The 14400-nt window shown below is 38.0% G+C and overlaps 1 protein-coding gene across 12 annotated transcripts in view; it reads left to right on the forward strand.

The window, feature by feature from the left end:
* The window catches only part of phldb1b (pleckstrin homology-like domain, family B, member 1b), a 112328-nt gene that overhangs the window by 41570 nt on the left and 56358 nt on the right, over positions 1 to 14400 (forward strand). For all 12 annotated transcript variants that reach the window (XM_015054076.1, XM_015054079.1, XM_015054078.1 and 9 more), the window contains one exon: positions 5330 to 5455. In XM_015054076.1, coding sequence (XP_014909562.1) covers positions 5330 to 5455 — 126 coding nt within the window. The remainder of the gene's footprint in view (positions 1 to 5329; positions 5456 to 14400) is intronic.

Raw genomic sequence — 14400 nt, forward strand, 5'->3', positions numbered from 1 at the left:
CCTTCACCGTCCATCGGTGTGTCTTTGTTTTAAGTTTCCTCAGGATAATCAGAAGTATACCTCATAGAGTTGCTGGTAAGAGAGAGAGAAAAAATCAGATTCAATTTCTGATTCTTTACTTCTTAGAAAAAAATACAAATTTTGTGATTTAAATTTAATGCTACCAGTTTTGTGCACAAGAAATCCTAATAATGACAATATTGTTTGGCTGCAATTTTTTTTTACCAAGTTCTGTTTTTCCATTTGCTCCATGCTCACAGTAAATTATTATTATTATTATTATTATTATTATTATTATTATTATTATTATTATTATTATTATTATTATTAACCACTAGTCAAAAATTGATACTCAGTTCAGGAAATATATTTTCCTTCGATTCTGATGATATTCCAGTGTTGACTATAATACTTCACAGAAGAGATAGTCACTGGAGAAGTTAGTTGTTCTCTAGAACCAGCTGTTGGGTGAATTATGTGAGTTATGCCACAGCATCATCAGCGACTCCCTCCAGCTCCGACTGAACAATGGTCTGTCATGATTAAAGCACCTGATATGTGTTGCTCCAGGCTATATCCCTTTAAATGTGATTTTTTGATTTGAATTTATCTCCTCTGAAAGATCATGTTGGGTCAAGTCAGGAGGTTGGCATGTGTACCGTGAGTCAGAGAAGTAGAGGGAGAGGGAAGCGCTGCTGGCAAAGTCTTGAAGAAAGCGGGAGTTAGATGAAGGATTTAGATGAGTGTTGGGAGTCCGTGGTGGGGGGAGCTGACGTGGCTCTAAATACCACAGGATCAAAGTGTTAACGACCGCTTTTAAATCATCCATTCAGCACGTTCTTGGTTTTTACTCGTTCTTGGCCTCAAATCATCAGGAAAAAACTGATCAGTGGAAAATGTTCACTGAAACGATGGAAATCTTCTGGAACAGACTCTTACCCATTTCATATTTACTGCTTAAAGACAGCAGTGCTAATGCAAATATGAAAAAGTTTTCCCTTTACACCGCTCATATACTTCAGGCATGTGGGATTTAACCTTTACATAACATTTACTTCCACTTTATTGCTCTGAGCTTAAAGGCTTTTTACGGCTCCGTCTTTTAACGCAGAAAAACAAGCACTGGAATCTACAGTGAATGTAAACAGGAAGCAGTTTGTTGGCTTGTTGACTGTAAAAAACATCCAGTAGGAGCGAGAAAGAAATTGACACAATCACTGACAAAAACAACAACAACAAAAAAACAAAGACAGACAACTTGCAAAAACACACAGAAAAAGCAAAAGGTTTAAGAAGTACATGTAGGTGCGGATCTGACCCAGGGCCTTAACCACCAGTCAGGAATTGAATCTCTGACACTGGAACCACTTATTATCACTGCAAGCTTTTCCATGGATCACAATGTTCTTGTGTCATCCTGTGTTTGCTCACCATAGAGGAGTTGACTGCAGGAATATTGGGAGAAATTTGCTGGTTTCTTTAGAAAGCAACTTTGGGTATTTTTAATCTGCCACGATGCAGATGGCAGCATTGATTCCCTGCAGGAAGAAGGTCTGTGGTTCAAATCCCAGCCTGGGGTCTCTCTGTGTGGACTTTGCATGTTCTTCCCATGCATGGGTTCTCTCTAGGTACTCCGTCTTCCTACCACAGTACAAAAATCATGTCTGTTAGACGGGCAGCTTTTCTGTATCAGAGAATCAGTTCCGTGTCAAGAATATCCATCATACGACATACAATATTGACTAGACATGCACCGATCTGAAATAAATACCTGTATTGATCATGATACTGGAAAAACAATTCCAGATCGAGTATAAGTGACAATGTGCCCAATCCATAATGGGAGATCTACTTAATCCAATTATATGCTTTGTGCTCTGAGTGACATCATGCTTTATTATTTATTTTTACATTATATTTAGACTGTGATGGACTGGTGACCTGTCCAGGGTGACCCCGCCTCTCGCCTGTTGATGCTGGAGTTAAGCACCATGATCCCTCATGACCCCACAAAGGGAGTGAGATGATGGATGGATGGATGGATGGATGGATGGATGGATGGATGGATGGATGGATGGATGGATGGATGGATGGATGGATGGATGGATGGATGTTATATTTAGAATTCCTAATTGCACTTTCTGAACCATTTGACAGGTTTGTTGCAGTTTATTTTGAACATGTTTGACCAAAACCATACCTATATACAAAAATAGTTGCACTAAACAAATTAAAGTTGGTTTGTTTTTACATATTTGACCAAGCTTGTGAAGCTGTTGGTATATTTTGATGTACTGTACTGGTGCAAAGTTAGGAAATAAATTTGTTATTCGGTCTGTTTTTGTTTTATAAAAAAGAAACATTTTAAGTCAATTCAGCTCTGGCTTTCCGTATTGGTTCCGATACACTCAGATACCCTCAGATATCGGTATCGTATTGGAAGTGAAAAAAGTAGATCAGTTCATCCCTAATATTAACCATTTACTGTGTTGATCACTAAGGCAGGTCTATTTTATCTGCTCTCATATCTCATCCTGCTAAAACCTGAAGCAGCAGAACAAAAACCTGTTTTCCATCAACCATTACAACCCGACGCACGCACGCCGAATGTCAGATGTCCTCTTCCCAGGCTGTCACTGTGTGTCTGCTCACAGCAGAGACCTGTTGTCTGTGTTGTAAACCATCACAGCCTCTCTGTGTGATGGAGAAGGTTCCCATCCCTACCCCGGGCCTGACGACAGGAAGGGATCTTATCTGCCCCCTGCCCCGTCTCTGCAGACGTTTCCCCCTGCAGTCCCAGTGTGACACAATGGTGCTATATTGAGAGAGCTATAAACAATTGTTTGCTTATCTGTCACTGACCTCATGGCACGTGAGAGGGCTGGATTAGTTGGACGCCTGACACGCTCTGACATTTGAAACCAGACAGAAAGTGGATGGGACGGATATTACCATGGCGACTCGGTGAGAATGAGCCCAATCAGTTGCTGGAGGTGGGATTTTCCTGTTTGGTCTCATATATCCAGGCTATTTAGGCATTTGGGGTTACTTTAGTAGCTGATGTGAGACACCGACAAGATGTAGTAACCTATGAAACCCGTCATGATGATCTTAGTCTGTCATTGCTTTGTTTACTCCAGGCTTTAATGTCCAACAAACTGTATTTAGAGTCTTATCTCCATAATTTGATGTGCTTCCTGTAGGATATGTGGGTGAGGTAGATCAGATTATTCACTGTGTAAACCTGTGGGATCTCATTTCACCAAAGAGCAGCTTCAATTGAAGAGCTTTTTATTCTTAAAAGAAAAAAAAAACATTTCTGATGCAGCCTCCAGCTTCCCAAAAATACTGCATTTCATTTATGAATCAATTAAAATGGAAACAAATGTTTTTGTTTAAGAAAAAAACTTCAGATTTCCTTATTTTAGAGGAAAGACTGGTTTGGGATGGTATCAGTTTTATTTGTAAAATCTACAAAGCTAAAAATTCAACACAGTTAAAATAAAAAGAATGTAATTTTTTAAATGTATAAGCAAGATTTAAATGCTACTAGAACAGAACAGAATAGAAATGAAAAGAAGAAGAACAGAATAAACATCTATACAGTAAGAGCAAATTTACAACATGAGGACAAAAATGCTGTGAAGTCGGGTTGTGCTGTGGTGGTGCAGGAGTTAAGCACAACCCACATATGGAGGCCTTAGTCCTCGATGCAGCTGTCGCAGGTTCGATTCCCGGCCTGGTGACCTTTGCCGCATGTCTTCCCCTTCTCTCAGTACCAACTTTCCTGTCAATTAACTATCAAATAAAGGCCACTAGAGTCAATAAAACTTTAAAAAAAATAAATCTAGACAGCATAGTCTGTTTAAAAGAAATGTGAAATTGATGCGGTAAAGAATGTACAAAATGTGTGTGCATATTTGTGCAAAAAAAAATAAAATAAATAAAAACAGTCTATTTGTTAGAACTTAAATAAAAAAAAACTACAGATAATTGCAGGGATATAGACACTTATTTGGTTGATTAGGAACAGTGATGGTTTTAAAGTCTAACAGCTGCTGAGAGGAAGGATCTGTGAAAACGCTGCTTTGCACACATAAGATGTTTGTCACTGAAGGAGCAACAGCATCATGTATGGGGAAAAAATATATGCTTCTCAAATCAGAAAAGCAACAATTCTAACGAATGCTAATGTTTGCACAGTGTAGATATTTAGTCATGAATAATTCTTTTAAGTTGTTTGTGTTTTTGACTGATATATTATTGACTGATATTATACTAGACAATAACTGAGCCCTCCTGGGTGAGAAATTGTATTATGTAAGAAAAAAGTCAAAGATCTCAGAAGAATCCAGCAGAATAATTAGAAAAATGATGGAGCTTACCATCATGTTGATGGAAATCACTTGGACAAAATCACATGACGAGTGTTAAAACTATCTTTACCTTGAGGGAGAGTTTATATATTTACTGTTTTTTTCTTTTTATTATAAATGTAGGACTTTTACACCTATTGTGTTGCTCTTGATTAGGACTTTAACTTCGATTAAAACATTATGGCTCTTCTTCCACCACTGGTAGCTAGCTTATCTACGAGACAGGAAGCAGGAAACAGCTAATGGACAATATTCAAAGCTCCCTGAGCCACCAGAGAGACTACAAGTTTTATCTTGTTTGTTTAATCTCTGCTCCAATAGATTAGAAAAGCAAAGTAAAACAAATGACGTGTTTGAAGGAGATCACAGCAGGAAAAGGTGGCTAGCTCAGCTTTTAACCTCAGTTTACTGCTCTAAAGATAATTTAAGCTAATCAGCTTAAATTTAGGTTTTAGCATATCATTTAGCTGAAAATGTCATTTACATCTAAGATAAGCAGACGCGTAGCTGTAATTCCAACTTAATTAATGAGGAATAAATAAAATAATTTTGTTCTTTCTGTTGTTTTGGTTTATTCATTTTGAACATTTAAAATGTTTTCCAGTTTCAGTGTTAAATGTTCATTAGAATTTAAAGTTTATTGATATATGAGAGGGTGAATTTGCATTATGCCATTACCATAAGATAACTTGAAAATTGTCTCAAAACAATATTATTGTTTACCACAATAACTTCTGGGGAAATTTATTGTCCAGCAATTGTGTTATCATGACAGGCTTAACAAGAATTTACTTGCAAGCCAGTTTCTTTTTACTTAAACTGTACTTAGATATTTGCACTAGAAACTATGCAAAAACACTTTGTAAGATTTTGTGTTTTTACAGTGTGGTTTCCAATATTCAGAGTCCCATTGCAACACTATAAATGTGATTTTCTTGTGCCTTCCCTTGCAGGCTGTATGCTGTGTTTTGGACAGTCGGCCTTCTTCCGCTTCAACCACCCTGAGGAGGCCTTCAGGATGAAGAGCATGATTCCTCGTGGAGGAGGTGTTCGCACTGGGAGCTACGCTTTGTGTCCAGGTAACACGTCTTGTGCTTATGCTTCCCTGCAAAAGTATCTGTATCTATATACAGATGCTTATTGTATTGTGAGTTTTTCATAAGTTGTTGTGTTACCGCCTCAAACTTCACTTACATTTTTTTTTTCGCTAAATAAAAATCCCCGATATTTGGCATGTATCCTGCTGCTTTTCTCCTTTTGTCCTTAAATAAACCCTAGTTCAACTAACTGCCTACACAGATTACCTTCTTAGGAAGCAGAATCCCAGTAAGGGGCAATTTAACCTCAGCATAAATGCAGCTGTTGTGTTTCTTAGAGAACATGAGAGAACAAACTGCATCCTGAACCAGCAGACAGGTCAGGGTATAAAACAATGCCCCAAACAGACTTCTATTCAGTCCATCACCTGGAAACGGACTGAGGATGGAGGGCATTAAACAAAGAATCGGCCAAAAGGCACCTGGTAGCTATAGAGGAGCTGCAGAGATCCGCTGCTCAGGTGGAAGATGACAGCTACAGCTTGTCCACAAATCTGACCTTTATCTGATCAAGTCTGGAAAAATTTGAGGGGTGTTAATACTTTAGCTCTGCTCTTGCATGTTAAAGCAAAATTAATTTTCATTTCAAGCATTTGGGTCTTCTGATCATTGGACAGGTTCTAGTAGATGACTAGTGCCGATACTTACAATTCAGGGCAACCAATTTCTTATTCTCCATGACGATTACTGTTATTTTGTGTTTTCATTTGGTCATTTTCCTTCTGCTATCTTCTTCTTAACTTTGGAACCGAAGTTTCCCTGTTTCTACAAGCTGTGCACTGATTGCAGTTTTCTGGCCAGTTACTAATCTTTCTTGCTTTTTTCTTTTGCTATAATTAGCAACTTTTTTGGCCGGGAAAGTTGCTAAATACAGTCACAAAGGAACTAAGATGGCAAAAGTGGAGTGACTGTTGTTAAAAGCAGACCTGGTGGGCAGGTCCATCAGTCAGTCCTCTCTCATGGTAGAGCCAAAGAGAACAGATCGGTTCTACGTGAAAGTATCGACCAATCGCCAGCCTCCCAAAAAGCAGGAATTTAGGCTGATTTATTGTTGCACAGCTCATTTCTATGTGTATGATGGGCATTTACTGCTATGCTGAAGTGATCTCCCTGAACACAAGCCAGGGTTTTGTCCTGATATCTGTTTTCCCAGGTCGTACAGCCTGCCTATACGAGGTTTCTCCATTCAGATGATAACATCTGGAGACCATTTGATTGACTGCATCGAACTGATGGTTTGCCAGCTGCAGCCCACACAGACTAGGCCCCCACCCTGTGGCTTCTTCCTGCATCTGTTTGACTGGCAGCTGGCTGTAGTGTCACATGTTTCACACTTTTACTGTCGGCACTCTGTGCTGCTCTCTGACATTCCTCAGTGGAGGACTATCAGGACTGTCCCCGTCTGAGGACAGTCCTGATATTTCAGAGAATGCAAATATGAGCCTGATTTAGTGGCTGTCCAGTACATCAGCCTACCTCTAATAACCTCCTCACCTATACAGCTCTGATTTGAGCTGGTCCTGTATGGCTGGGGTTTGGTAGTACAAGGCAGTCCAAAATCAACTCAAAGGTTTGTGATTCAGAAAGTTTACCAATATATTTGATTTCATATAAACTAAGGATGCATCGATCCACTTTTTTCACTTCCAAAACCGACACCTGAGGTTTAGTAACGGCCGATAGCAATGAAGAAAACCAGCCTTGTTGACTTAAAATGTGTCTTTTTTTTTTAAACACAGACTTAAATATACTGAATTACACATTTATTTGATAACTCAACAGTACAGCACACTTAAATACACAAACAGCTTTACAAAACAACACAACTTCAGTTTGTCCAGTAAATGCAATTAGGAGTAGAAGAGACAATGTAAAATAAATAAATAAGAAACTGAATCTGACAAAAACAACAGGTTGACTATCTTGGTCAATCATGTAATACAAATCTTCTTTCAAATGATTCAGAAAGAGCAATTAGGAATTCCAAATAAAATGTAAGATAAATAATAAAGGATGGCGTTGCTCAGAGCACAAAGCGTAGAATTAGACTAGAAAGATCTGCCCTTATGTCATTGTTGCTGATACAAATTTTTTTCAGTATCACCACCGATACAGATATCACTGTCAGATCAGTGCAGCTTTAATATAAACTTATCAACAAGCTTCTAGTATTCTATGAATTAGTTCTTGCTTTTTGCGCATTTATAACCTCTACCAACGCTGAACGACGGCGCTTTATAAATAAAGTTGTTATTATTACTATTACATCACCATCCTGTTTAAGCTGTAAATCCATCCTAATAATCTGGGGTGGATCGAATTACATCTAAACTTTGACTCTTGCAGCTAACACTTTATTTTAAAAGTGTTAAATAGTTTTTTTTCACAAATCCTAAAGGAAAATGCAGCAGGTTCTGTTCATTGTCTAGCCGTGCGACAGGCCACGATCTGTCAGCGTTCAGTCCGTGGAACACAGTACCCGATGAAACCCGGAGCTGCAGTTCACACCATACATGTTTTATGAGCATCTCGTTCCTCCGTGTCTCCGGGCAGAGTCTTCAGCTGCTTGCTGTGAGCTGAGTATGTGTTTGTGTTCTGAGTGCTCCTCTTGGCAGCTCTACAACTGGAAGCATACCTTCATCTTTAGCCTCTACGGTGGAACTGTCATCGCTGTTCCACCGCTGACGCTGCCGGCCACCGGGGGATAAGTATAGTGCGCACACAGGCACGCTGCTGGCGGCACACTTCCTGGGCCTATAATGAAAGCCTTCCGTTGTTTAGAAACGTACCATTTATGCATTCCTGTGCTGCATCCAGATGAGGACTGCTTAAATCACTCCTGTGAAAAACAGGGATTATCTGAAATGTCAAAAAGCAAAGAAATGAGCTCATATCTGTGTGTGAGTTCAAGAAAGAAGACAATAAACCCCAACTAAACCAAAGGATTATTCATTTTGACATCTTTCTGTACAAATTAAGCATTACTGTAATATTCCACAAGTGAAGTTTCTAAAATTAATTTATAATTGGGGGTATTAAACATGTTAGATTGTCCTGGACCGATATCGCAGTGTGTGTGGAGTTCCCTGAGGAGAAACCAGAACACATCCTGTTGAATGTGACGCTTAGCCAATCAGAAAACGAGGTGACAGAATCCAAAATACATAGAGGTCCAAGCAATTGCCATGGTGGACCAGACAGTCCAATGGACGCTGGAGACATCTTTGTAGTGTTTTCCCTTTATTAAACAAAGTCCACAAAAACTTTCTCTGTTGCTTATTCCCAGTCGGCCATGTTTGTTTTATCTGAACTCATGTTTGAACTTGAGAGGTTTTGTGAGATTTCCCACCTGACATTTGAATGTTTGCAAGTGAAATCGGTTCGTGTGTTGCTCCTGCCACGTGGCTCGATTGAACACACTGTAAAACCATCTGTTATATTTACGTTTTGTTTTTTTTTTGTTTTACATCATTTGTGTGGTCTCACAGGTTTTGAAAATTGTCCGACAATTTTAAAATCTTGCTGTGTGAACCAGGCAGCAGATGCACAGACAGTATGTTCTACAATTTAGGCGCTACACTCATTTTTTTTCTTCTTTGAACCAACTCTAATTTGTTCCAGCTAATTGTCTTAGTTTTGCTCAAGCTATAATTCTGATTTGATTGAATTTGCCATCCATTGATTGAAAATCAAATCAGAATTATAGCTTGTCTTCTTCAGATGGACTGTTCATGGTCATCTTTCCTGTCCATGTCATCACTGTCCAATGACTCTTTGAAGATACTTGATGTATGAGTAAGGACAACATTTAGTTTCCCTTTGGGATAAATAAAATATTCCTGAAATGAAATGAGTTGAATTTTCCCTGTGTACCAGCCTTCAACATCAGAACAACTAGCTGTCAGCAATCAGTCCAGGTTTAACGGTATGTCCATTTCACACGACAAAATGATGAAGATGATACTGTGACATATCTGTTCCTATCAGACTTAGAGTCTGTTATATGCAGAACAAGTTTATCAGTGATTTAAATAGTAAATGACTGGCTGAATAAGTTGAATTGATTTGAGGAATGGTTAAATTACATAGTTACAGCCAGAAAATTGTCTGGGGTTTTCCAACAGTTTTAGGGTCATTTTGATGAGCTGAATCCAAAAATCACGTTGGTTTTGCTCCATCAGGTCAACTTTCTGAACTATGGAGCAACATGAGCATCAAAATGCATGACTTGTTCTCACATCTGGATCAGTGAGTGATGAGCAAGAGGAGAGATTCCATCAGGACTGAAAAGAGATGGAGACGTAATTTTCAGTTCACATGTAATGTTCTTACCCTCATCAGTATTTATTATTCAATTTACAGAAATCCAAGTTTGTAACATTTAATTAATGCACTGTTAGAAAACAAGTTTTTTTTTCTTCTAAAGCCTTTTTAAAAATATTAACGGAAATGAACTGATAGAGAAAAATGGATGTCATTTTTGGATTCAGAGGTGCAAAATAGTTCTAATTCAGTTGAACAAACACAGACAATGTCCAAAAAATATTTTTTTGGAAACTATATCCTTTTTAATTCCAATTAAAAAGGATTTTGTTTCTTCATATAAATATGAAGAAACTTCCCGTTTTGCTAATTAATATCAGATCTGGTACTTCCAACACCACTCCAAAGGGTTTTTCTAAACTTGTTAAAAAACACTTGTAAATTTAAGGGCAGAATGTAAACAGCCGAAAAATTCTTAAGAACTTGGCAAGAGACAACCTCATTTAAGGACCTGAAGTTCTCTAACTACCTGAGAGGCTGAATGGTGTCTTTTCTATTTATAGAGGATGGGCCAGTGTTTCTGAGCCAAAAAGAAATAACAAAGAAAGCACTGATACTCCTCACTGTGGCATTTAAAGCATCCAAAGAGCTTCTGTCATGGCTGACACTTATGTACTTCCAGGTCATTTCATTCAATGAAGAACTTTACCAAACAAGACAGACTGTTTGTGAAAAGTTCCTATGAATGGGAATGTCCTTTTTCACCAGTCTGTCACCAGTGTAATCTGTCACACTAGTGACAGATTAAACCGTCACACTGGGGACGGTTTAATCTGAAATGCTGTATAGTCCTTTATGTTGAGACAGATTCTTGTTTTTAGAGCCAGAGCAGTCTGCCACTGAGAGCCGACTTTATTTATGAGTCTGAGTTTATTAGGGCTGTTGAACAAATTGTTTCAAGAAGTGAAGTCTTCATCGCATGCATAGAATCTGGAAAGTATTCAAAAAGCTTCAGTTTTTCCACATTTTGTTATGCCTAAATCCTTATTTTAAAATGAATTAAATCCATTTGACTCTCAAAATTCTATACACATTATCCCATAATGGTAAGGTGATACACAGAAGAGATGCCAGAAGAAATCTTTTGTTGAAAGAAAAACAAGACAGAAGAAGTCTTGCTGTTTGAATGCGGTTGAAGGTTCCCTGGTTAGATGACCAGGTTTTTGGCATTTGTAAAACATGATGTACACTCCACATGCACCATAACACATCACTTGTCATAAAACATGGAGGTGACAGCATTGTGCTTTCACAATGTTTTTCTTTAACCGGGACTGTTAAGCTGGATGTCATTGATGTGATTGATTAACCTAAATACAGGAAAATCCTGGAAGAAAACCAGTTTAGATGTGTAAAGGACTGGAGACTGTGGTGGAGGTTCACCTTCCTGCAGGAGAACAACCCTAAACCTACAGCTAGAGGCACTATAGAATGATTTGGGTCAACGTCCAGACATAAACTCAACATAGAATCTCTGACAAAACTAGAAGATTGCAGTTCAACCCACCTATCCATCCACTCTGACTGAGCTTGAGCTATTTTGTAAAGCAAAAAAGTGTGTACCTTCTAGGACTATTGAAGAATGTAGTTCTAGAAAGCAAGAACGCAGAGGGTCTATATGCAAATGTATATTTTTTTCAGACTTTTTTACAAAAAAAAAAGAAAAGATAAAAACTTTCCAATTCACAAATATACACTACTTTGTGTTGGTCAATCCCAATAGAATACATTGAAATTTGGGACGGTAATCTGGCAAAATGTGATAAATTATGAATTAATGTCTGTACAAGATGATGGATTGACTCTGTGTGTCGCCTCCTCAGCCTGTTCTGTTGTCCAGTTGAACAACCAGGTGTCTACTTTCCATCCTCCACGTGTTCCAGTATTTCTCCCAGGGTGTATTGAGCCTACATGTCATTTCTTCAAGACAGGTTCATACAAACATGTTCTGTCTCTGACATACCAGCAACTTGACTCTTGTTTGGTTTCATATGTAGAAGTTGCTAAAGCTGTGATTTTAGTCAGTCAAAAAATGTCCTGCTTTCAGTGTCTCTTACAGACCAGCAGATAGCTTTGTGCGCTGAAAGAGGCCTGTGGCTGGGATTACAGGCTCTTTTTCACAGACTATTTATAATCTTCCAGCTCAAATCAGTCTTTTTCCTCTTTGGCACTTGCCCCCAAACTCACCTATTGGCCCAGTATGTGTGGTTTTCTTGCTTTTTCTTCAGATGCTGTTTGAAGGTCAGTCCCTGTGTAGGATAGACTAATTAATGCTGTTTACAATATGAACAAGTATTGTGGATAAAACTGACATCTAACATGGAAACTTTAATGATTTTAAAAGGAAGGATGTCTAAAATGTTTTATGAAGAAGTATTTTTTATCTCACTGAAAAATTTAGAAAATTCCAACCTCAGTTTGGAGTACATTTATTTTGTGGGAAATTATGTTAAAAAATAATGGTTTTGAACATAATCTTGGTCTTGAACCGGAAAAGGGTGCCGTCTTTGGGAGAATTAGAGAAGCTTAGATATCTCTGGGTCTTATTTACGTATGAGGGAAAAATGGAGCAGGAGAATGATAGGCGGATTGGTGTGGCGTCTGCAGTGATGCGGGTGCTGTATGGGGAGAGAGCTGAGTCAACAGGTGAAGCTCTCAATTAACCAGTCAACCTATGTTCTTACCGTATCTATGGTCACCAACTCTGGGTAGTGACTGGAAGTATGAGATCATGGATGCAAGTGGTTGAAATGAGTTTCCTTGGCAGGGTGTCTGGGCTCTCCCTTAGAGGTAGAGTGAAAAGCTCGACCAGTTGAGTTAGCTTGAGCATCTGGTTAGGATGCGTCACTAGCGAGGTGTTCCAGGCACATTCCACCAGAGAAAGACCCAGGACATGTTGGAGGGACTATGTTCCTCGGCTGGACTGGGATGGATCTTGTGTCTGGTGAACCACTTTTAACCCTTTTTAGGTCTACTGGTAGATTCCACCGACCTTTCTTAGCTATATATTCAGGGTTCCTGATGCCACATATTCTAGCAAGTTTCTCAGAACCTTTTCTAGAGAAGTATACTCAAAGTATCACAGATCCTCCACCATACATAGCAACAGACAGGAGGTGCATTCCACATGTCCGTCCAGACAAAGTATAAATAAGTATACTTGTCACACCAGACAGGTATACTTATTTATACTTATTTATACTTATAAATTTATTTATAAATATGACCTCAAACTACTTTATTTGCAACATACACCTGTACCAAACTGTAAGAAGTTACTCTAAGGCTTTTGTCAAAAGAGACACTGAAATCATCATCAGGTACATCACTCTCTCCTTCAGAAGTTGTAATAAGACTAGCAGGTGTAATCTATTGTATTAATAAAATTGCTATATGTCAAGTTTAAAGTACTGTGTAAAGTATTAAGATGTTGGAGGTCACTACAATACCTTCTATTAAATAGATACAAATCTGTAGCACATGCCTACGTTTTCCTACGCATTTCTCAAATGTCCTGAATGACACATTCCCACGTCAGACAGTTTGCAGATGTAGTTCAAAACAAAAATAATTTAAATCTTTCTTTACCAAAACAAAGAGTTCAAATTAACGTCCTGAATACTTTAGCAAACTTTACTTTTACATTTTGGGCAGCAAAGACTTTTTCCTAGATAGCTTCTGAGAGTTGCTATGGAGTCTTGGTTACCCTAAAGTGTTTCTCATTGTTCACAATGTTCTTAACAGTAAACTTTAGATATTTTATTTTATTTTTTTACCTCTTTCACAATTCTTCTTCCTGTGTGTCATGGCAAAAATAAATATGGCCAGGTCCTTGTTCACTCTTGTGATCTGTGATGAGAAATGAATCGGTGTCACATCTTCTTTATTCCCCAGAGAAACACAGAAATGAAGACTAATAATGTTTAAAATCTTGCATCAGTTTAGGATAATGGATGAATTAGGGCTTCATGAGATAACAATATCAATTGGATTAACCCACATTTTCCTGACTTTTTTGTTCCTAAATCACAGTGACCACCTCACTCTCTATAAACATCAGCATCTGAAAATGTACCTCCAGCCTGGGCATCAGTGACAGTCTAACAGGCCTTCCACTGACAGCACATGAAACCTTAGGACTACTACATGCAAGTAGTCCTGTCCATCTGCAGTATTCCACAAGTTAGATATTTTGATAATGAATGTGATAACATCTATTATTTATTTAATCTATCAGTTACATTTTTTATGATGGTGCCACTAGGGATTTTGTAAATAAAAATAATTTCTATATGTGGAGTTTTCTTTGCTCATTGAAAAATATATGTATATAGTAAGGTCAGATTTTCTAAAATTTTTAGGGTGAGATGCAATAGTAGGTAAGTCCTTTTTTCAAAAGTGTTTCAGGAAGCAGGAAGTGTTATTGGAAGCAAATTAATTTTTTTGTGGCCTTTTTTTTTTTTTTTTTTTTTTTTGGAACACAATAGAATAAAACTCTTTTGATCCAAAAGGAAAATGATCGTAATGATATCTCAGTTCACAATTACGCATTTCTTCTAAAAATATGATTTTTTTTCAGACTATTTCTCTTCACTGGAGACACT

This window comes from Poecilia latipinna, unplaced genomic scaffold (assembly GCF_001443285.1).
Source record: "Poecilia latipinna isolate Pla-1442-1.1 unplaced genomic scaffold, P_latipinna-1.0 Scaffold1228, whole genome shotgun sequence".
In the NCBI taxonomy this organism is placed as follows: domain Eukaryota; kingdom Metazoa; phylum Chordata; class Actinopteri; order Cyprinodontiformes; family Poeciliidae; genus Poecilia; species Poecilia latipinna.